The 25,633-nt window shown below is 39.7% G+C and overlaps 1 protein-coding gene across 4 annotated transcripts in view; it reads right to left on the bottom strand.

The window, feature by feature from the left end:
* Positions 1-25,633, bottom strand: part of spryd3 (SPRY domain containing 3) — a 78,120-nt gene that overhangs the window by 44,920 nt on the left and 7,567 nt on the right. For all 4 annotated transcript variants that reach the window (XM_004560247.3, XM_076878158.1, XM_012921614.4 and 1 more), the window contains exons 4-6: positions 21,902-22,026; positions 21,041-21,176; positions 20,761-20,949 (exon numbers count right to left, since the gene is read on the bottom strand). In XM_004560247.3, coding sequence (XP_004560304.1) covers positions 20,761-20,949; positions 21,041-21,176; positions 21,902-22,026 — 450 coding nt within the window. The remainder of the gene's footprint in view (positions 1-20,760; positions 20,950-21,040; positions 21,177-21,901; positions 22,027-25,633) is intronic.

Below are 25,633 nucleotides of genomic sequence, written 5' to 3'. Positions count from 1 at the left end.
TCTTACTTTCTCAACTCTTTAAGAGTTTGTATTAATGACCAAGTCCTTGCAGAGGACCACTTCAGCCTCTTTGAATTTATACAGACTTTTAGCTTCAATCGTTTACGTTTCTTAAACCACACCACTGGGTCATTTTTTGGACAAAACACTAACTTGTTCTTAATGAACATTGACCAAAAGGCACAAGATTTTAGACACCTATTCGGCATGAGTCACAGGCATCATATATAGTTTAGTGTAACCAATGCTCTTTTGTGGTTTTCAAATTTCACCATATTTGGTGAACGTGCAATATAATGTCCACCCTGGATGTATTTCAAATAATGTTTGGGTAAGCATTCATGGCCACTGTATAATGAAGTGTTTGGTCATCTTCTGAGGTTTTCTCTGGCAGTACAAAGAGGTTATCAAGGTTTGTTTTTTTTTTAAATATCGCAGCAATTATTGGTGACTGCCATGAAATTTGGTACTGAATATCCATCGTGTCAAACTGGCAACATATTTGATCCCATAACTTGCTATTGGCACTATAATTGTCTGCTTCATCCTAAATATCATCTATATACATGCATTGAAATATGGTACAAATATTCTTGATTCCACACCAATGAATCCCTTTGATATTAAATATCCAGATTTTACAAAGAGGACACCAGTTTACTCCAGGTTTTGGGTGTTAGGTGAATTTCTGTTAAGGTCCCTCCTGTCCAGTCTTTAGTGTTGTTAGAGAATTGTTTTCTTTGTTTTCACCTGTGCCACTGTTCCTGGACGGTTCATTGTTAGATGGTTTTGGTGAGTCCTTCAGATCTTACGAGAGTTTTCTTCTCCTCACTGATCTTCAAATAAACCTTTGCGTTCTTCAGTGGTCTAGTGCAGCAGTCCCCAACCTTTTTTGCACCACAGACCGGTTTATGTCCGACAATAATTTCACTCACCGGCCTATGAGGTGTCGCGGATAAATACAACAAAATAAAACCAGTACCGGTACCAAAAAAAAGAAAATTTATTCATAACACACGGGGAAAAAAACCATGGAAATCGAGTTAACAATAAAAACGATTAACAAAATAACGCAAAAAACTGATAAAACCCTGAAAACTATGAATTTCACACTCTCGCGGCCTGGTACCAAACGACTCACGGACCGGTACCGGTGGCCCAGGGGTTGGGGACCACTGGTCTAGTGAACTTCATCGTTCATTGCGAAAGAATCACCGTAAGATGCCCAAGATCGTGTAGTAACATCCCGTTTCCGCTGTGAAAGTTTCATTGGAAGTTCTGCTGAAAGATTTTGCAGGTGCGGAAAGGGCAGATGATCAAGACCCGTGGGAGTTTCATTTTGCACTTCACTGGAAATGTCTCTGCAATCTGAATCTGAATGTCCATATAATCCTCAACTGTACCAGCTCTTATTGTTTGTGCAGCTTTCGGCTTCTAAATGAATTAACTTTAAAATGGATAAGCATGAAATCCCAACAGGTATTCATCTTTCCCTCAAGATAAATAAAAACTCTACTTATCCCCTAGACTTTCCACTGGTAGGGCTGACAAACAAAACCATGAATGCCTTAGAGGAGACACCGTTCAAAAATGTCTCACCTGTTTCTGTGAAGGCAGGGTGGATAGGAAACACAGCTGATCAAGCTTGGGCAGGACCCAGTGTTGTTATAGAGGCCAGGGACTTAATTAACCACGCAACTAGCTGTTACAAGTGTATCCTAAGTGAGTGGGCATTATGATAGATTGACACTTCCAAACCCAGTCAAACCCTCACTGAATCACCCACAGGGACTATCCTACAAGTACGAACAGCCACTCCAGACTGAAGATCCATTACTTGATGGTAATACAATTACTTTCAATTCTATTTTGGTCTTAAGCATCTAAACAGGTGAAGATGGGTGGGAACAGGTGAGTAGGTGGACAAAGCCTTTAGTCTGAGCAGAGTTTCCATGTCATGTGAGTGAATGTGTGAGCATGTGCGCAATGAAGAATACACCCCCAGGCTGAAAGGCTAGGATGACAGACGAGGTGGGGGTGGACAAAATTACTTCTGCATTAAGCCTCTGTGATTCTGAGCGTGCAACACCACCTGGGTGTGCTACGATTCAGTAGCCAGCCACTTAAAACGACACACCTGGTGGGAAAAGCTATTCAACATGTATGTCAAAAAAGTCAAGTGTCTCAATTAAGTTATTACAATTTTTTTTCTCTGTGTTATTTGCTGTTGCTTAGCGATCTGTCAAACTGAAAATGATTCAGAAATGGAGCTGAGGCAATCGAAGGCGATTAAACTGGTTGAATAGGACTGTACTTGTGTAGTTCATGTAGTTACACGCATTTTATTAACAGACATAAAAACCAAGAGTTATTGCAGCATTCCAAGTATGCAGAGACTAAGGAAACCACACAACCAATATCAGATTGTTATATGAGATAACCAATGTAATAGATTGCAGGATATTGATTTCAAGATCTTTTTATAGTGCTAACGATCACTACCTAGGACTTACTTTTCTTATGGGACATACAGTCGACTCTCTGCCAGAAAAACTAAGTACACCTCATGATTCGACCAGTCAGTGGACACATCGATCACTGGTTGAGGACTGTGATATCAGCATAGTGCCATGAACATTTACACTTCATTCGCTGCAGTCTTTTCCTGGCTGCTCAGAAAAAGTTATAGAAATCACAGATTCAATGATGGGAGAGGAATCGAACAAGCAGAAACAGGACAAAAAAATATCAGTAGTGAAGATTTTTCCACAGTTTTATGCAGAACCCATGTTTTCCAACTGCTGCAGCAATTTCCCCCTGTGCCATCTGGGAATCCCAGCACTCGCTCTCTTTGATGTAGGATGTAAAAATGCCAGTGGAGACCAACCTGCTCACAGACCTGTGCCTGAAGCCCAGCCACAAGCTGAAATAAATTTTTGGTCCCCACTGCCATACACAAGGACAGCCACAGCAAGCATTCAGTTTTGGGGGCTACCTGGGGATAAATACCCACTGCAGAAGTCCTGCACACAAGGTTTTTCCTATATATTGGATAAATGTGCTGCCCACCAAAGACGTTTTGGCCGTCCCCCAAAGGAAAATTACCAGGACTGTGATTTTAAACAAGTTAAACAACTGGGGATGAATTTGCCCTAAGTGAGCTAATACAGACAATCTTTGGACCAATCGCCCCTACGTGCTTAGTCAATCCGCCAAAGGCCTATTTTGAGTCAGGAAAAACCCTGACATACCTTCCATGAGTTTTTCTGTATGCAGAAAATCTGAAGTGATTTAATAGCCAGCCAGCAGTTGGTAATGTAACATCCCATCATCTTCTTGTCTTTTATTTCTTGCAGTCTTCTCCATATTGCTTTGCTGTGTGATAGATGCCTAGTAGTGGCAACAAATATTTCCTCTTTTGTTCTGCAGAATCAGCATCAAGTGATATTTGCTTGGTTTTATGCCAATTTTTTAAAGTTACTATATTACATACATGGAAATGTTAACTAGTATTTAGACTTTAAGGCTATTTTTTGTTGTTTCATTGATAGGGTCACCATCCCAGTCCTAGTATTTCCAACTTGTGTTTGTTGTTGTTTTTGTTGTCCAAGTTCCTCTTGTGCTGAAAGATAAAGCCAACACCAAAATCTGCAGTTCCTTTAAAAGCCACCAGAGGCTAGCTCCAAAAAACGACTCCAATTTGAAAATGTCCAACTTTGCATCACTAAAATTTACGCTAACAGTCTGGTACGATTAATGGTTTTGGCTCTCTGTTGATGGTCTCTATCGTCATAAAAATCTCTTTATTAATTTTGTTATTTCCTTTTTTTTGTTTCATGTAAATATGGTCACTTCTAGGTCCAAAAAAAAAACTAACAAGGCAGGAGCCAAGATGCTCACGCTGAAGCTTCAAAATGTAGAGTCCACAAACCAAATGGGTGACAGTGACCATTTTTATATAAAGTCTATGTCCAGACACAAAAATGAGGGTAACAACAACAACAGTTATCGCAACTGAAAATTTCTCATCTCTAACCTTCCAGGTACATTTACTTTGTTTCTTTCATTAATGCACTGTTGTGTACTATTAAGAAAAATAAATAAATTATTCACTCTAACGCATGTTCCACAGCAATCAAAACGCCACCAGCACTAGATCTGAATTTTACCATCTCTACTAGTGTTTTTAAATTCGATTAGATTTTTAAATGCAGAGTCTGACACTTGGTGCAATTTTCGACATCACCAATTAAAGTATACATGTTCTGTCTTCACTAAAAAAAATTATTTAAAAAAAAAAAATCTGCTTTTAAGTGATCAACAAACAGGATTTCTGACATCACAAATACAGTGGATACCAATTATGGTCAAACATCATCTTTTGTGCCCAGCAATTACCTTTTTATGTTATTCTTATATTCTGGAAATATTGTTGCACAAAAAACATATTTTTGTATGCTTTAATACTCATTATTAACTAATGTCTGCTTATAGTTTGACAATACTGTTAAGCGCTAACTGTAACTGTCTGCAGAAATGTGTGTGTAATGTGTGTTTGTCAACATTTTAACAGCACAGTATGTGCCTGAGTAGCAGAAAATATTAAGATTAAACGCAAACTTAATCTGTAGTGCTACTTTTTCTGCTTAACATCTATAAGTTTTTATACTTTTGAGTGATTTGCAATCAACAGAGAAGCAGTAACTGCAGATTGTTCGCCGTATTAAAGGCTGAATAGTTTCTTCTCCCTTTCACAAAGGAAATCTCCACAGTAACCGGTGCCAAAGCCTCATTTGTTTAGTCTTTGTAATACCGTGTTGATTAATTGTTCATGGATAGCTTTCAACATTAGCCTCCACCTTAACCTGCTGCAGTTCATGCCTGGACAGCTGCTTCTCCTTTGGGAGAGGAGGAAAGAGTTTCGGTGTGATGAGCACTCAGTCACACCTCTTTTTGCTTCTTGCTGCTGAGTAATGGAAGGAGGAGAGAGACAAGCGGGCAGAAAAAGAGAGATGTAGCCTTGAGCAAAGCATGCCTCACTGAGACAGCTGACAGCCTCCCTCTCCCTTTCTTTTTTCTTGCTATCTCACTCCTATAATTCTAAGCGGTGAGAATGGTAATGTTGGTGTGCAAGGCCATGTTTTGTTGAGTTGCTGCCTGGGAAACAGATGTAACACCCAGACATTGGTCTTGCCAGCTTCCTGTCACAGCTAACAGGGAAACTTAAGTAGAAGGTGAAAATGAAATTAGGAGACTGCTTCTTTATCATGTGAATCAAATCTGAAGACCAAATTTTAACCCGATTAAACACAACACCTGTGTGATCTCAGTATCCATCAAAATAGGAAGCAAAGCAGATGACAGACCGACAAACCAGCACACTTCTGCCATGTTTTTACTTTACTTAGTGGTTTTATGTAGGCTGTCAGAGCAAAACAGAAATACACAGTCAACAAAAGCGATTCACGACTCCCTGAGTTTGAGAACAGAAGTCTGCAGATGAGAGGATTGGTAAGCCTAACAATACTGCAATATTCCACATATGTCAGTGATATTTAAAGTAAGATTTGATTTTTCGCTTCAAACTGCTCACTCATCCAAGTGACTTCTTTTTCTCCCACTGAAAACGCTACGTCCAGATGAACAGAATCAACTCTTTGGGATTTCCTTACCTTAATGATTGAGCATGCATCAAGACTCTTCAAAGAAGAGCTCTGTTGGGTAAAACACTTTAATCACCAAAGCAATGCTCTGTGATGTTGTTAACTGCTACAAAAAGTTAAAACAGCCCTGATACTGTCAACACAGTTTGATCACCTGCTGAAACATCCTTACTACTTCTTTGGGTTTTCACTGCATTTATGTATTTTATTCTTTTCATTCTGAACATGTTTTTCCTGGATTTGTTTGCTTTTCTTTTTATTGCATATGCGCTAACTTATGGACATCACGATGGTGCAGTGTTTAGTACTGTCACCTATATGAATGTAGGGTGACCAGATGATCGGGTCTTCCCAGAAAGTGACATGTAACTCCCATTGCACCCTCTTGGACTGCAGGTAGCAATGGAAGTTCTGCAGCATGCTAACCGAAGCGTGCTACAGGCAGAGAACCCATTCATGTGCCACTACACCGAGGCTGGAAAGTCCTGCTTGCATTACTTCAATAAATTTAGTTGGAAACAGTGTAATATGATAAAAGGCTAAAAGCTTAGGTTAGTTCCATTTTTATTTATAATGAAGATTTAATTACGGTGGCACATATACAAGGGGCAATTACAATAAATACATATAAATCATTTGGAATCAGCTAAATTGTTATTTTAAAACATTATCAATATCTGAGCATCTCCATTTCTCATTGTTTCACCTTCTTTTTTGTGCCCTCTTACTCTCTTCTTCTGTTCATGATCCTTCTTAAAATAAATCCTCGCCATTTGTGTGCTTAAAAACTAAAAAAATATGGACATAGAAAGTTGACTGATCCAGGCCAAAAGTGGCACCCTGGTTTGGAAAATATATGAGCTGGCCTTGTCCTTGGAACAGAGGCTGTGATTCCCTGCTCTAATTCATCTCTCACTTGGGTTGGATGGCCTCCAGTAGCTAAATCTGACTTGTCCATCAGTCACTTTTTTAATGCATGAGGTATCCCAGATGAAAACTACTGCCATTATGCTGCAGCTGGTCACAGCCACTCTGTCATTGCTGCTTTTTAATGGGCTTCCAGCCAACAGATTATGAGTACTGAATGCAGCCACTGATAGGGAACACAGTTAAAAGATACTCTGTCTTCTTCATGTCATGACTCTGTTTACATTACAAGCACAACGCACCACTTTACCTAGGAATAAATTACCTGAACAAAATTACTACAACGTACTACAACCTACTCATTAGAAAGCACTGCAAACATGCCCAAACAACGCTTAGAGCAGGTTTCCCGCTCAATCTGAAAAAATATCTTGTTTGCATTTTTGCAGAAAAACATCTCATGAACGTTCCTTTAGGACAAACTTTTTTTCAAACCGCCTTCAGAAGTTCACTTGGCACCAACTATATGCAAAATCTAAACGCAACCTATAATTACCACAAAACTGACAACAAGCGAGGTGAAGAAATGTGAACATTTACCGTCAGAAGACAAGATGATATTTGCCTGGGTGCATGCAGAATGCCTAAAGGCAACATGCCCACCTGCAGTAACACCCAAGACAGTGAGAGAGTACGCATGAAACCTGAACACAAACCACAAGTTATTTCATGAAACAAGACAGGAAAACAATAGGCACACGCAGTGATTTGACGGTTCAATCAATCAGTCATCCCTGAGAATATTCAGCTGAAACCTTTGCGAGCAAAGACCCACATTGTTGCCCTTCACTGACACCTCATTGCTCACTGGCCACGCGGAGCTTTTCGTCACCTTTTAATACACTCCATTTATTATCACCATTACCACTGCTGAGAAGATGTTGCCCAAATTAACTCGGGGCTCCAGTGCCAGCAGGTATTGCCACCAGTGCTGATTTATTTGGACAAAGTCGTAAAAAGTTAACAGTTTCACAGGATGCTTGCCACTGCCAGAACCCCCCCCCCCCCCCCCCCCCAAAAAAAACCCTCAACATTACTCTTGGGTAAGGAATAAATAGCGCCCGAGAGAGGATGCCATGAAAAGATGGCAACACATATAGGTTTAGAATAATGAATTCTTAGTGCTAACACTTCATGCTGCCAGACTGCTGCTGTATGTTTGAAACAAGAGCACAATTCAGAGCAATGAGGAAGGTGTTTTATAACAGGATGAGGATCCAAGTCAACACTATTGTCCAAAGACTACACCTTTTCAAGGTCTAAGCCAAACTGTATTCCCCAAGAATATTTCAAGAGAAATAGATTTACTAACATAAATGCATATGTAGGAAACATTTCCACTTGAAATCTGCAAATGCGTTAGGCTGCCCTCTAGGTACATTTCATATTTTTAGGTTATCAGTAAGTACAGAAGCATTACTGCAAAGCAATACTTGCAAATGCAAACATTCAAACACATTTTCTCGCTTATGAGTTTAGTTCAGCTAAACTTCATTACTTTCAGATGAGTGAGAAATTTAAAGAAAAACCAACGTAAATTGCCCAGGCCATGTGACAAGGCACAAGACACCTCCACAATCTTTAGTGGAATTTGGCACGTCTCTGGAGCTCAACTACCGGGATTAACACCACTTGTCCAAAAGATATCTCCTGATCTGGTGCGTTGATGATGTGATGGAAAGCACTGTTTAAAACATCAGTGCAGAACAAAGCACAGGTGTTTAAGTGGGTTTAAGATGTGATGACTACAAAAGCCACCGCAGGATGGAAATATCCCCATCTAAAGGACACAAGGGGTCATTGAATGGTTTGATTGATGTGAAAATGACGTGAATTGTACAGCATTTAGATCAAGCGAGATATGCTATGTATGTTTTGTTACATCTTTTCATTAAATAAACTATTGATTTTAAAATCCTTCTCCTCATGCGTAATGTTCTGAATTATCCTCAAGACGTTACAGTATTATATTGCCCCGATAGAGCACTTGACTCTCAGACTGCAGGCTTACACGTGGTTCCTAACATATCCAAAACTACAACAGCAGGCAGACCCTTCAAGCTGTCGCATCAGCTCCTACTTTGGATTCAGGAGACAGAGACTACCTCTAATTTTAAGGTAAAGCTCTAAACTTTACATTTTGATAAAGGTCTCTCATTAGAACATGAACCATTCCTTAGTTATGCTGCTATAGGCTCAAGCTACTGGAGAATTTCCCATGATGCACCTTCTGTATATATCTTGTTTCATCTCATATGTTTATATACCACATGCTATCAGATTTGATCAGAGTTTTGTTCTTCTCTCTCTGTTCTCTCCCTTTGTCTTCGCTTTCCCTTACCATCCAAGTTTTCCTGTTACAACAAAATCCTCTTTCCCATTGTTGGCAATTTTTTTGCTCACAGTGAATTGTTTGGTTGTTGGAGTTTTCTCTGTAGCACTACAGTGTTCTTACCTTACATTATAAAGCGCTTTGAGACGACCGTTGTGAATATGGTGATGACTGGCCAGCCACAACATTAAAATAACCTGCCTAATAATGCGCACATCCCTCTTTGTGCCAAAAACAGACTCTTCAGGACACTGATGTGGGATTTCTGCAGTGTTCTGTAAAGTCTGGAACCAGGACTTTAAGGTGTGGTGGGGTGGGACACTGATCTGGCTTTGTGGCACTTCCGGCAGGTTCATGATCAGATAAAGATTTCAAGAGTTTTCGAGGCCAGGTCAAAACATTGGGTTCAGGGATGTAGCACTGCCTTGTAAAACAGATGAAGAACGACCTTTTGAAAGAAGGATCCCATCCCGCTAGAAGAGTTTCATAGATTTAGAAAATCAGTGCCGCACTGAAGCTGTTCTGGCAACATTTGACGGACCAACGCCTTACTAAGACATCTTTTGTTGGCTTTTCCTTCCATTTGACACCCATCTCTAACTCATAATCATCTACAACATCCTGTGGGTCAGCTATAAATCCAGCTGGGTTATCTTGTGTGAAGAGGCTTCACTCTGCCCAGCCTGGATTAAGTTATTCATAGTTTCCTCTTTTCTCACGCTGATCAAAGAATGGGAGGCGATCATGATGGTGCCATCATCAGGTTGCAACTACAACAACTTGATGGGAAAGTTGTGAACTTTCATCCAGGAGCAGTGTCATGGTGGCGATTCATGACTATTGTTCCCAGAGGAAGGAAGGAAGGAAGCAGGCAACCTTTGAGGGGCGTTGGTATTACAGCTGGCTCTGGCAAGTGGAAAAGGTAAAACAAGGAATGGAGCAGCGATGGAGGACAGTGGTTCACATTCACATACACTTTGCTGCGTGGCAGACGAGGAGATGCTCCTGTGAGGATACTGCAGTTTGTCGACAAGTTTGTTTGCTTTTGAAAAACTTCTGTGCACTAATACAGCGCAAAAAAATGCCGGCCTGAATATTTTTCCAATTTCTACATGTCGGGGAGTGGTGGAGGGAGATATGGGCTGTGAGGGGGTGACGGTACACTTGGGAAAACCGATAACTGTAGACTCAGGTGCTGTCCACTTACTTGTCGGCCCGCTCATCCGCAGCTGAGGGGATTAAGCTGGTGGGCACAGTGACTGCTGTGACAACAGGAGGCAGGGGATTGGAGGCTCATGTTCGCATTGAGCCGCACGTACGCAGTGGAAAGCCAGCCAAATGCCTCCTCTCAAGAAAAAACAGCAGAGCAGAAGCATGGTGGCGAGCGAAAAAACATCATTCATGTAGAGTATTAAACATGTTGTGTTTGCCTAAGACACCAGCTGCTGACAGTCAAGAGAAAGGTAGAAAAAAATAAATCTCCCGATGTATGTGTGAGAACTTGAGATCACTTTCAAAGGTACATTAAATTTACCAGTGTAAAACAGGAACCCTGAAGCTAAACAATCAATCAAGCCTTTTCTCAACAGCGGTAAGGGCCCGAGCCGGTGCTTGAAACAGCTGTTTTCATTTGTTAATGTCAGGTAATCCAATCACTTTCACACCTCCATTAACCCACAGGGAAAAGAAACTAAAAGGTTTATGCTGAATGTTTGTCTCATAATACGATTTAGTCGTGACAGAAGACCATCATTAAACAAAGTTATGAGAATTAAGAATGAATCAAGTAAATATTATATTATTTGAGAGAAGAAGAGAAAATGTAGAGACTCACTACCTTTCACAGTAAATCAGAAATCTGACATGTATAAAAAATATTATTATTTTATTAATATTAATTATCTGGTACTGGAGGCAACACTTTTCTATTTCATTGTTCCCATATTAACTTTTACTTGAACAGGTTGAACAGATATATTTGGCTTTATTTTTTTTTTCAATTTTATTTCTCATCTTGCTAAAAGAAAAATACCCTCTGCAATCAGTTTACTAGCAACCTTTGCTTTTATTTTAAAAGCTCCCTGATAACCAGCTAGTTCTGTGGGTTAGAGATGACCAATATTATTCACGTCACCTGCTAGTGGTTTAAAATATAGGTTTAAATAGGGAGTACTTTCAGTCAAGGCATTAAAGGAAAACTGTAAACTCTACAAGTTTTCATTACATTATTTATCAAAAGGGTTGCACTGTATATGTTGCACCCTGCATGTACAGTATAAACATCAGATATGTTCTTACTGATAAAGACAAATGCCATGAAAACATCTTTAGTCAAACAGTAAAGCAGACAAATTCCCCAAACAACAGTGAATGAAATGTGTTACATTTAAAAGTACGTGTAACCATGTAAAGCCAAAAACTTATCACGTGTTTGAGTCATAGTTTTACCAGTACATGCTGCAGTTTTTGTTTTGTCTTTGCATTTTATTGAAAGCCTAGATATCTTTTGTATGAAAGCTAAAGCTATCCATCAGGCAAATGATCCTTAAAGATGTACATAACCTCAACTGAAAAGGCAACATCTGCTGAACTAAGGCACATCATTTGCTTCCCAAAGAAGAACTGAAGGTTTTTTGACATAAGAAGGATAATGAACGAAAAAGCCGAGGACAGGTGGTAACATTGTCGGCCATTCTAGTCCTTAACATACCGGTTAATATCGCCTCGTTTGTAAGTGCGCTGCACGCCCCATCGCAAAAATACAGAAAGAGGGTTGTCACAACATCAGCACACCTGAGTGACTGGCATTTTCACACATCTGTTCTTGTTTATTAGAACACGTTTCTAAGTTGCAGCTTTGTTAGTGAAAGCTCTGTCAGTTTAAGACAGTTGTCATCATAGTAAGGACAAGGCTCACTTGCAAAAAACCCTTTGTGGGTTGCAACGTCCATATTCAATAAAATAACTGTCAATGACACATTTCTCTTTTTTCAGATGTTAGAATGTACGTCGTGCCACTGGTATGTTTTAATTCCCAGAAACTGATAAGATTATTAACACTATAAATGTCATGATTTGTACTCTTTCTGTAATTTGAAACAATCTAAATAATAACTGAACTTGATTGCCAATACGTAACTATTAAAACCAACTGTTGATTTAAATTCTCCTTAGATTTTGTTTTTTGTACTTTTTCAATACTTTTTCTCAGGGTACAAATAAAACAGATTCTAAGAAACCAATCATGTCAACATTTTCAAATCTGGTGTTGTTTTGCCCTTGAGCATCGTGATTTATACTATAGTTAAATAGCTCACATACCAAGAATATGATTGTATTGTTTTTAATTGTTAGAGTGAGTGAGTCAGGAGGGTTTTTAAGCTTTGTAAGCATATTTACTATGTACTTACTCAACTTGTACCTTCTGTATTGCACATGCTATTTTATAGCTTATTTAATCTTGCACATACCTTTCCAGAGTCTACAGATGTAAACTGGTTGCTAAATAAAGTGCATGAAATCTTTTCTATTTTGAGATCAATGTTTTTGTAACCAACTAAAAAGCTGAAGTCTGCCTCCTTAAGCACCTCTGTCCCACTTCCAAAGTTGTTATTTTTAGAAGGTTCCATAATCTGTAAACTCCCCGTTCTTAACAGAAACACGTGCTCATTGGCAATATCACCATTGATTTCAAAGTTTTGGCACTGGGGATCATCACTGGTAATTAGAGCTTGGTCCCTGGCTACAACTTCAATCTACAGCGGTTTGCAGTTCCAATGTTGAAGGAGGTACCATACATCTCAAAACCAATAACCCACTGGACTCTAAAGTTTCAGGTCTGGCTCAAGTTGAGTCAGTGCGGTCCCATCACAGGCACTGTCTGCAAGGCCTCACTTCCACTAACAGGAGTCACTGGACTGGATTTCTGGACTATTTTTGTGATGTTGGTGCTTTCTGGAGCATTTTTAATGGCATTATCTGACTAATATTATGGCTTATCGTGTGGTACAAACCACCTGGCTACCTGCTACCAACCAAATCAATAGCAAAGTTTTATACCTCTCTGTGGTTACCAAGCGGTCCTCGAATGTTATCCAAGTATGGGTTTCACAGAGACTGGCAGCGATCTTCAGCAACTAACCACAATTTTCCCTTGCAGCTACTGGCTCCCAAAGGGTTTCCAACTGGTCTCTGGGCCTGTGTGACTGAAGCTTTAGCATCTATTCGCAGGTTTGAGTGCTACACCCATAGTTTATAGACATAGCTAGCAAATGTTAGCTAATAAATTAGCACTACGCCTTCTAGTTCAAACATGGTAACTTACAGGTACCAAAAAAAAGTGTCAGTGTCTATGATCTCCTGTGATACCACAATGGATTTGTCTGTGTTTTACACATTCTGTGGTTTTGATCCTAAAAGGCTTAAAAAAAAGAAACGTTTTTCATTCCTTGTAAGCAGAATTTTATGATCACACTGTGCATAAAAAGGCTTGTAGCAAAGAGAGGTCTTTGTTATATTTCCTAAACTGAAACAATTGCATCTGTTGAAAACATTCCAAGTTTACATTTTGCTTAATGACAAAGCTATTTTCGCCACATGAAGCTTTCACTGAAACTCCTTAAAGCTAAATTCATGCCCACAAGGACACAGCCATTAAACTATAAGTCACTTGATTTACTTCATTTTTTCCATTAAAAGAGAAGCATGAGTTGAGAGCATTTATTACCCTCAACAAATGGCCTTCAGATGAGTGATAAAAAGTTTGAAAGGAACAAAGATTGCATCAAAATAAAGATTATTCAAAACAGAAAGAAAGAGGCCAGAGCCAAAGCAGTAATATCTTTTATACCAGCTACGTCAGAGCCATTTCAAGGACATGCAAGATGAATTATGCAAGTGTAATATTTGGTGAAAAGACATAAAATGGAAAGAGTTATAAAAGAGAGATAGAGAGAGACAGCGAGAAACACGTGACTGCATCAAAGAGAGCAAGAGGTCTACATATTTGGCAAGGTAGGTATGAAGAGTGCTCTAGGATGAGAAACCCACCTATTTAAACAGGAGTGGCCATCCCCCTACTGTAAAATAAACAGTTCACAAAGGCAAAGACTTAGCTGCAGACAAGTCACTACCATCGCCATTGTGTTCTGTGCATTCTGCGGCTTTGCACTTCTCATCAAAAGCATACCAGCCAGATAACTCATTTATCTTGCAGCAGTCTTTTCCATCATCCTGCCCCGCCACCCATCCACCCACCAAGGATGACCATCCTCCAGAACAGTGATTATCCATACTTGCTAAATAGTTAACATGTAAAAACTATTCCACCGTTTTGACTAAATGTTGGTGAGGTGTTGATGCCTAATTCATCTATGGCAACGTAACGGTAGATCCGCAAGTCTTCAGAAACCACAGACACTGGAAATGTCTGTTGCATAGCCACATGTACAAAAAAGAAAAGAAAAAATCCCATGACCTTTAAAATTTACCTCACAGCTTTAGGCTGCACTTAAAATCTACATGACTATAATAAAAATGGAATAAACAGGAAGAGGAGAAACAAAGCAGGCAAGAGTAGAGGAGAGATGGGAGAAGTAAAGGAGACTAGGATGAGAAACTACGAGAAGAAAGGAGGACATGGAACAAGGAAAGAGGACACACAGGGCAGTAAAGAGGAGATAAAAGTAAAGGCAAGGACAGGAGACAAGGATAGAGGGGGGTATGCGGTACAGTAGGTGAAAAATGAGTGAATAGGGAGAGGACAGGAGACATGTATGGAGGAGATAAGAGAAGGAACAACAAGGAGACAGGAAAGGAGTTGATGGTAGAGGAGAAAAATGAGGGCAGATGACAGGAGGAAAGATAAAAAGGAAAGTGGAAAAAACATGAAAAGAGGAGATGGACAAGAGTAAAAGCAGACTGACTACAGCAGAATAAAGAAGAAGGGTAGAGAAGAGAAAAGCAGGTCCAAAGACAGCTGGAAAAGTTGAGGCACACTGAGACTGGTTAAAACCGCACAATGAAGTGAATTAAAAGTCAAAACCAACAAAGAGATTAAATGAGACCACCTTGTGGCTGACATAATTTTGAAGCATAATCCTGTTACGCAAAGAGTTCCAATGATCAAGACAAAACTCTGCACTTCTCCGACGAGCTTTTCATTTCCTCTGTCACACTTTCCCTTTCTCTCTCTTGCTTGCTTCCCCCTTAAACCAAAATTTTCACTGTCTTCACTGTGTACACAAAATCCTTGTATATGTCAGAACCTGACAGCGTTATCAGTCTGAGTATTAGCACTCACTTAAACCCTCACAACGGTGATCACATAATGGATTTTAAAGGTACAGCTCATCCCAAAAATTAGACCATTCCAGTTAAAAATAATTCGCAAATTGCTGTGACCACCTTCACGTAGGAGCTAGTTTCCTTTCTGTGCGTCATAGAAAAAAGATCCCGGGTTTGAATCCACCAGCTGGGGCCTTTATGTGTAGAGCTTCCACATTGTTTGTGTGCCTGTATGTGTCGTCTGTGTGCCCTCCGGCTTACTCCCACAGTTCAAAGACTTTCATGTTTGGGTTACTGGTGACTCTAATGGTTATCTGTCTCTCTGTGTTAGCCATGCAGCAGACTGGCCAGACCAGAGTGTATCCGACGTCTAACTCATGGCAGCTGGAATAGGCTAAAACCCTCCTGCAACCTTGAATTGGATAAGAAGAAGAAGGTGGCTGGCTGGATGGAGAGATACAACCAAAAGAAGAATACAGCTAGCTAATATTACAGAGACCTGCCACAGTAAGGCAAGTCTTCATGGATGAAAGGGCTCTTTCTTTTCGGGAAGCCATATTTAAGATCCTGTGTTTGTGTCCTTTGTATAATTCTTGTGTTAGGGAGAGAGAAAGGAGAAGAATTATGGATATTCTAAATCTTGAGCAGGCAGGAAACAACAATGATGAAGAAGGAAAAAAAGCACACAATGGAAACAATAGCTGGAGGCAACACTTTCAGTTGTTTTACCATTCCATTCCACTTTACTACAAATATGTTTTTTTATTATTACGATGACAGTCTTTTTTTTTCCTTGGCCCAAGCTAAACTGAAGGACCAACAACCCAACATCAATATGGATACCAGAAGTTACTTATCCAGGTCTACTCAGACCTCCCTGGCCCAACCTGCAGCTCTGTCAGACCAGAGACATAATCTCCCCAGCATGTCTTGAGTGTTCCAAGAATCTGTTCCCAGGATATATCCAAAAAACCTCAACTAACTCCTTTCGCTGTACAGAAGTGGCTGCTCAACTCTGAGCTTCTCACCAGGACATTTCTGTTTCTTGTATCTGTGATCCTTTGCCTTCACACTTGGCTTTCTCTTTACCACAAAAAAAACGATAAAGAGACTGCAGGGACACAAATATAGTCCTGAAAAAAAATCCTAAACATGGTCATACTTTTAAGTGCCTACTGTCACCAAGTAGGGGTACAGTCAGCTGCCTAGGGAAAGCAGTAGGCAATGGAGCGACAGCCACTTCACATACTGTGACACTGCCCTTTGTGGCAGTAGACTGTGAAAATGTATAAACATGCAATTCTTTGCTTTGACTTTATAGATTACACAAAACTGTGTCACAGTTGGTGGACACAGCTCAGTAGAGATAAAATAACTGCTGCTTAAAATTACTCCAGTTGTGATTTAAAGAGCTCTTTGAACACCATCAGTCAAGTGCAATTAAGTTGCAGTATAATCAATAAAAGGTAAAAATCAATGCAGCTCATATCTCCAAAACCGGGCAAGACACGCCAAAAATAATGTAAAGGGAAAAACAGCACTCCATACTCCAGGAATCTACATACATCTGACTTTTGGGTGAACTGTCCCTTTAAGGCTAATGTCTGTTTCTTCATGAAAGAGACTAAGAAAGGGAGGAAGAATAAAGAAAAAAAATTATTGCCGGACTGCCGAGCAGCCCACACTGCCAGGCCAGGCCAGCCCAGCTGTGAAAACCTCCAACCACATGAGAAAAAGTAAAAGATTCCTTAGAGTCCCATTCCTGCACTTATTGAATTTTTACAACCTGGTGTGCTGCCAGGCACTTGGCTCCAAAAACACTTTTTGTGCCACTGCCACTCTGCGGTCCAGAAAAACAGAAAAGAGAGACAATGAGCAAGACGGCTGGCTGAATCATCCTCCTCACCCACACACTGGCCTTCATCTCCCCTGTGCCAATGACAGACCTACCTGTAGCCCTGTGGCTACTTGCTGAAGGAGAACAAAGGTGTTATAGACCTCCACTGTAAACAGGTGGGAATAAAGATCTGTGATACCTCTGATGACACAGTTGAGCCAACAATGAGTTCCATTCAAGCCGCCACCACGAACTGTTGAATCATAATCAGATTGTATATAAGAGGTAGCCACATTAACGTCACCCTCTTTGCAGCCAGAAGTTACCGTATCTGAGAGGGTGTGGAGTACCAAGTTATCAGATAACATTAGCACGGTTGGTTATAAAGATGCATCACAAACTTTATGGCTGAAACACAGACATACACGTACCTGGCTAAGAAAATAAAACAATTTCACTTTACCAATCTGAGGCACTAACTACCCTACCTCACCTTATCTTAAAGCAGCCAATAATCTAATTTAAGCCCAACAGGATCCAGACTAATAAATTAGCTGCCACATATCAGACTGTCAACATGCTTTGTAATGCTTTAAACATATTCTTTTTAACAATTAAGTCTTCATCGTGTAGTACTCAGTTTTGTTTGTTTGTCTGTCTGTTTGTTAGCAGTTTAACGTTCAGAGTCGTCAAGATATCATTTTCAATCACTTCTGTATGATGGTTGGTAGGGCTGTGCGATATGACCAAAATCTCATATCCCGATAGAAGACAACAATATAAATCACAAAAGTTTAACATTTTTCTGTAAATTCTGTGAATCTCGGGCAGCTCGACTTGCGTTTAGTGTTTCCAGCTGGGCGTCGTTTAACTATACATTTTTAGACATAAGTTGTAACAGCCGCCGTTTTCTTTGTATTTATTACACGGCATGCTGTGGGGAAAAGGCTGTTCATTTATTTTTTAGCACCTGACAGCTCTTTTTTGCTTCTCATTCGCAAACACTCGGCATACTCATTCACATGATTTTAGTTTATTTTGAAAAGTCTCAACATGATCTTTTCAAAATAAGAGCTTTATTGTGAAATGTTTACGTGGAAAATAAACAAGCGGACAGCGGAGACAGGCAATGGTTTTACCATCATTTTTGCTAACGACAACACGTAAAAACAGGCGCTTGTCCGTCCGTAGTGTGGTTATATTAAATATAAGAGAAAGAGAGAACTTTAAGAAATTAATATAGCCACTACAGTGACCATCAAAATTATGAAAAAATATTGCTGTAAACAGTTTATTTTGCAACACCACGAAACAAACGATAGCGTGATAGGAAACGATAGATGTTTTTATATCGTCATCCGATATATATCGTTATATATATGATTTAATCTTGTGAAAATCAGTCATGTCAAATATTATTGTTAACCAAATATCATTACCTGCAATTTTTTATGGATTACCTTCAAACAATATACTAGGCCTCGGGGGACATGAGTATGTAGGTTGGCTAAGCATTTGACCTTCACCTTCACTGTTAGCGCCCGAGGTCAAAGTTGACCTTGAAAAAAATGTAAAGAAACCATATCGAGTAATCCATGGAGAGAGCTGTAAACCCCCTTTTTAATTTTTCAATACCTCGCCCTATGATGTCACAGTGTGACGCCATAACAGGCTGATGTCAGTAATAAAAAAAAAAACATCATAAAACATCAAAGTTTTAGAATAGCCCTCACGTTTTTGTTTTGTTTTTTAAGCTTTAACGTCTAAAAGGCATAAAACCTAAAACTGATTATATCAGACAGCGAATAACTGGCCGATCTGCAGCGAGGCCCAGGGTAAGATAAAGTAGGACTTTGGAATAATAAATGATGCAAAGCTAGAATAAAAACACAGAGCTAAAAATTAGCATAATAGATCAACTTCAGGCAGCAATAGATGGCTTGTTTCAGATGGTGGATGAATTGAGTAGCCGTGTGTAAGATAAATAAGGGCTACTTTTAAACGGTAAGTCATTCAAAGCTGGGGTGGTTGAATCCAAGAATTAAAAAGAAGTCTGAACTTTAAGCAGCCTTAATTTTTTTTTTTTTGTGACTGTAAACCTGAGTGAAAATGTGAACACCAAATGTTTTGTGAGTGTTGTATGAGTGGGTTTTGTTTTTTTTATTTCGTTAGACCGCTAACACAGTACTATTATGTCTGCTTATTATGATGGCAGTTAAATGATTACCATGTGGAAAGCGTTCTGCCACATCCAGCAACCTAATGGAAGTTTGGTAGATCCTGTTCAGATTCATGTGCAGATAAAAAGTTGGTATACGGCCCTGCTTGCATGCTTAAGCTCTGAGGGTACAAATGGCAAACTGTTGCATCACCCCAGACTCTGATACAGCAGAAAGGCAGAGAAAGCACAGCAGACACGACTCCTTTACTGTAAGTCGGCTGTTTATCTTGTTAATGAAAGTGATGTGTGCAGGACTCAAAGGAAAATTCCTGAGCGGATGTCATGAAGCAATCTGCAAAACCCCTCCAAAGGTGACCCAAATCCCGTCACGGCAAGATGATACAATGGCTGAGACAAAATAATTCAAACTGAAGTGGTTGTGTCTGGAGCTTTCCCCGAACTTTAGAGAGCATTAAGCACAGCTGTCAACAAAGAGGGATTTGGTAAAGAACAGGCAGTTGAAGGATCTTGTAAGAGTACAGAACAAACATGGTGGAATGTCAACAACTGCACAGAAGAGCAAGCTGCAGAAAAGCCACACTATAATCTGTCCCATTCAAAAGACAGGTAAGCTAACAATAGCCAGAGTTGGACAGGCACCAAACCTGGGACTACTAACACAAACTTGGTGTCTCTGTGATTTGGTTGTAAGTTGCTCTTAATTTGAAGAAACATCCAAGAAAGATGTTGATACAAAGAAACATCCCTTTGTATCAACATAAAAAGTTCCAGGTCTATTTTCTGTCAATAGAATCTGCATCAAGCCACATTGCAGGCATCCACAGCACAGAGAATCAGGTAAAGTTTCATGATTTTAAGTCACATGCTGACCTATATGCTCTACTCCTCCTGTCATTTGAGGGTCAAAACACAACCGAAAAAACGTGACACCACAGGCACACTGAAGTCTTCTGAGGTAATAGGACAAATGCATTTAACATATGCTTTAACATAAGCTATCCTATTATTATAAAGGATTATAAAGGGGATTTCATAATTATCGTCCTTATAAAATTAAAGAACCACTGAACTGAACAAATATTTTACTAAATATTTTCAACTAATTGATTTTAGGTCTGGTGGTTAACATTTCTTCTTCACTACGTCTCACAAACACAAAAAAAATGCAGGGCAGCCATCCCATAATGGACTCTTCTGACACTGTTCATCCCATAATTAATGGCTTTGCTCTTCAACTGTGATATAACAACAAAAATTACACAGAAATTAAGTAAAAAAAAAGAGGTTTTACAAAATCTTCACTAACATTAAACATCAGAGCTGAGAGAGTCGGAGAAGCAGCACACGAGTTCCTTCACCTTCTCGATGTGGCTTGAGTGACTGATCAGTAATGTTTAGGAGGCAGCCCAAGCAAATTAATTAACACCTACGATAACCTTTTTCCACTAATATATAACCAAAAGCACTGAACTTCCAATGTTTCCAAACATCCCTTTTAATCAAGCAAAGAAGGAAAAAAAGAACCTGCTCTTACCGTGCCGTTCACCCTGACGTCATAAAGTCGTCCCCAGTCGTCCTCGTGGCTGTCAACCATCATCATACTATCATCCTCCTCCAGGAACCACTCAGCTTGCAGGTCGACCTTCACCTCCTCCCCCATAGAGTGCATCCCCACAGCGGGGAACAGCCCCTCTGCCGACACAGGAACCTCTACTGAACCCACCTGGAGAGAAAGCGGATGTAAAAATCCTGAATAAACAACCCTGCATGCCCATTTGAAATGAGCGTGTTATTATTAAAACAAAAATACCTACCTCTTTCCCGTTTTTGGTGAAAAAGACTGTTGTGATACCTGCTTCTATATTTTCTGAGTGTATTCCACAGCCAATGCGGTCACCACGAGCACATTTCGGGCCAAACTGCTTCCCTATCCCTGTGCCATTATACAACCTAAATGGAAAGAGGAGATAAAAATCCTTTTAAGAAAAGTCCAAGCTTCTTTGAACTACAACCGCATACTTTGTAATCTTGTACAGCTTTCACTACGTAAACCTTGTGTTGCCACAGCTGTCGCACTCTACCACAAAACAAGTAAAAGAATGCAAAAATTATTTCAAATATTCAGTAAACGCAGCCAGACAAGACGAAACGTTCCATTATCTCACTTAACATGAAAGGAAATTAAAAATATGTAAACACAATTACTTTGAAGCGCATAATTACAGCTCACTTTGGCTTGATAATTGGCCACACATCTGTCTGGTGCTGAAATTTGGTATCATCAAGTGAAATTAGATGCTGACATATGAATCAGTTCCTGAGGCAGAATGTATTGCTTTGAAAAGTAAGTCACGTGTATAAATCCAACACACAGTATTCATAGGATGAAGCAAGCAAAACTGGAAGGTAAAATATTTAACTGTTGATGAACTGGTTATTTACTTGTTCATCAAACAAAAAGAAAAAAATACTCTGAAAAAGTAACCTTAAACTACTTCTGTTAAATTTCCTTTTTGCTACTATTAAAATAGTCACACAAAACAAAATATCAACAAACCAAGAAATGAGGAAATGAGCAAGTTAACACTACCGAACCAATATATAAATGCAGCAGCCAAACCATGCAAGAAACCACCACTGCCCTGTAGCGTATAGGCAACTCCAGTTTGACTTACTTGCCGTTGTCAGCGTGATAAGCTACAGAGTATGGCAGCCAGCCCGGCTGGTGGTCCAGCCTGTAGAACTTAGGCACCAGGCCCACACCAATGGTCCCTCTCACTCCTGTGTCCACTATGGTCACCTACACAAAGACACACACATTATATTGAAAACACACTACAGTGGCATCAGTTACAGTTCATTTAAGCCACAGTGCCAATAATGCCTAAAACATCGATAAAAGTCAGTGTCTAATGCCAGAAGCAAGGGTAAGGGTATAATATTCAGATATGAAATCCACAGCCTGAACTAACTGTATCCAGGTCATTTACAATCACATTAAATTAATTCAGTGCCACCACGTCTCTTGGTGGTCTGCAGTGTCTGCTGGCAGAGGTAGTTGGCTATGCAGAGCAAAGAACTGTTAGTACGAAACCAATGGAGATGGTGTTTGCACGCTGTCCTCCAAAAAATAATTTCCCCCAGGGATCAATAAAGTATTCTGATTCTGATTCTGATATACAAGTAACTTGCTGTGTTGCATTGGGATATTATATTCCATATACTCTCAAAAAATACAAAGGTACTTTCATATGCTCCCTATTTTCCCAAGGGGTCAGCACCGTGGATGGACCACATGTTTGATTTGGCACAGATTTTACACCGGATGCCCTTTCTGACGCAACCCTCCCATTTAGCCAGCCTTGGGACTGGCACTAGGGACCAGCTACGTTTGTGTCTCGAACCGGGGATTTAGCAAGAATAACTAGCTTGAAGTAATTGTTTCCTGTATGACTTTATCAGTCTCTCACATCTTTGTTAAGGAATTTTGTCCTACACTTCTTTAAAATGTCACTTCAGTTCATTGAGGTTTGTGGGCATCCATTTATGCAGAGCTATCTTAAGGTCCCACCACAGCATTTCAATCGTGTTGAGGTCTGGACTTGGAGCCATTGCAAAAGCTTGGCTCTTCATTTTTCAGTTTATCACATTCACCCCACATCACCCATCACCCAATCATGACCCAACTTTGCAAATGTAAACCATGCTGCCATGACCTTTTTAGATAGAAGAGGCTTTCTCCTTGCAATCTTTCCAAACAAACCATACTTGTTCAGTCTTTTTCAGTCACAAGCTTCAACACTTAACGTTGTTTACACCATAACAGCCATAGCCAGCTGCTCTTCGTTTCCCCCACAATGGCCGTTGACATTTTCTACTGTTACTGTTTGTGTACAAAACACTTCTGTACACACTATACCTCAACACTTCTGAATATCAACACTTCACAAAAATTCAGGTTAATTGCAATATTTTATTGTTTGTTTGTTTGTTTGTTTGTTTGTTTTACACCCAATTCACCTCAAATGCTCTGGCTGGCATTCATCAGTAACAAATGCTACTTTACCTGAACTTTTCTCTCGGTAAACATTTTTGTGTTTTTGCCAATGTTAGCCACTGTTAACTGGTGTTACTGAAGCTTTCTTTGAATTCTTTAGATCTAACATTGTCAGGCTCAAGCATAGCAAATAAGCTCTATTTCGAAATGAGAATGTAATGAAGCTGTTTATCAAAACAGTGTGATGTTTAAACACTCGAGCCTAACATTAGCTAGCATAATGTTAGCCAGCTATAACAACAACAGCTATGTCTGTTATATAGCTTATATATATTCTATGTAGCAGCTATCCAGAGACGAGAGAGTTGCATGTCTGTTCTGCTGATGGTATTAGTAATTACATAAGCATATTTATGTGCAGTTTTTTGCATTAGATCCCTGCCTTGAGCTCAGAAGATGAGGCTTGTGATAAAAGAGGAAGAGGATAGGTGAAGATGAGGGAAGAGATAACAGGAGGAGGAAAAACTGATGAAAATATAAATGTACAAATCTTAAATGGTTATGTATAGTTTTTAAAAAACTGATATAACTGATAACTGATACATTCTGTTTTTGTTCAGGAATCTGGAACATTAGAATACATTTGTATTTGGGTATAAAGGGATAACACGCTAACTGGGGTCAGCAGAATCAGCTTTTGGGGTTTTTGCACGTTCTCTGAGCATTGCACAGTCTGCTGTTGGAGAGAATTTGCTGGGACTTTTAATCCTGGGAAGACTGTGGTTTTGTTTAACACACACCTGAATGTTCAAACCTGCAAAATGCAAAAAAACCTGCTTTTTTCCAACTGGTGTTGAAACAGTAAAGGTATACTTAGTTTTTCACAGAACTCGATGCAGTCTTGTAAAAAAAATCATTAATAAAAGTTTCTTTTCATATGACTACAACGATTTGCTGATATTGCCCAGCACTAGTCAGAGGTTATGCAATCCTAATCCTGTACAGGAAAATGGCCCCATCCGGTTTAAATCTGTATCAGCTCCGTTATGTTATTGGCGAACACTCCAAGTTATTTCTCACCTCTCTAGGTTTCCTTCATCCCACCTGTCTCTCTAAGTATATCAACATGTGAAACCAAACTTCTTGGGTTTCCCTTACTAAAGATTTCTGGTCTGATTCCTTTCCAATCTGGCATTTGAGAGATTATAGTGTAGATCACTGGTTTGTAAAAAAGTACATTCTTGGCCGAGGCACAATACCACTTCTGTGCTGTTGAAATATCATTTGTGTCTGTATGATATAAATAAAAGTTACAAAAACATGTGTGACAACTAAGATTAGGAAAGAGCAGGAATGCACGCATGATGTTCCGTTAAGTTATGATAGTTTTGACTTTTTCAAATAAATCTATTAAAACAAGTGGAATGTTGCAGATGTTCAGTCTGGGCTGAAAGAAGCGATGAGGAGGAGAAGTGGAGAGCGAGCAGCGGTACTGACAACGGAGCTGAAATGGATTCTTTGTGAAAGCTGAAAGATGGGGAAACACGAGGATAGCGGTGACGCAGACGCGCACAGAACCCCGACCTTTATCAGAATAAATTCTTCCGAATTTTGAGATATCCTGGGAACTGACAGCATGTGCGTCACAGAGTGGAGAATAATGTAGCGCAAACCTCTGGGTAATGACCAACGTAAAATCCACTAAATGTCAAAGAAATCCATCCTCCAAATGTGATTCTTGTTTCAGTATAAACATTATTATTGTGAAGATTTTCCTTGCAGGGGAGAGAAGAGAGGTCATATGTGAGTTTGACATCAGATTTAAGAGAAATGTCAACTCTGGCACATATCAGGGACACCTCACAGCTATAAGAAATAATGTCAAAGCATGCTGCCAGCCTGCATAGAGTCTCAGTAGAGGAATATTTTAACATATATCTGAAATGATGCTTCTCATGTCAAGAAGAAAAGATGTGAAAAGAAAACTAGAAGAAGTGAATCATTTGAAGAAGTATGGTATTGCTGGAGGGTCCTGTCTTAGTATATTTGCAGCCCAGCAGAAAGAGACTGGTTCAGTAGATATCAAGCCCCGTTCAAAACGATTTGCTCGTAATGCATCGCTTTGTGGCTGATGTTTGGTTGCTAGTGGACATTCCAGGCTCCCCATTGCGTCAGTAACCCTGTAACATATGTACCACCCCCCTCACATGCCAATCATCGGTATCCTACTAGTGAATCGGTCGCTGCATCAATGCCTCATCTAAAAGCTGATTTTAAGGTTCACTCGGGGCTTGTAAATCCAGTTTTTTCACCTCACTACAGGCCATTGAGATTCTTTGACATTTCATGGTCTCTGGTTACCACATGTATTCAAACAGGACCAGTAACTTCAGACCAGCAAATTCTTGGA

Source organism: Maylandia zebra, linkage group LG20 (genome assembly GCF_041146795.1).
Source record: "Maylandia zebra isolate NMK-2024a linkage group LG20, Mzebra_GT3a, whole genome shotgun sequence".
NCBI lineage: Eukaryota > Metazoa > Chordata > Actinopteri > Cichliformes > Cichlidae > Maylandia > Maylandia zebra.
Note: the sequence above shows the minus strand (reverse complement) of the source record. Positions and strands in the feature narration are given on the sequence as shown.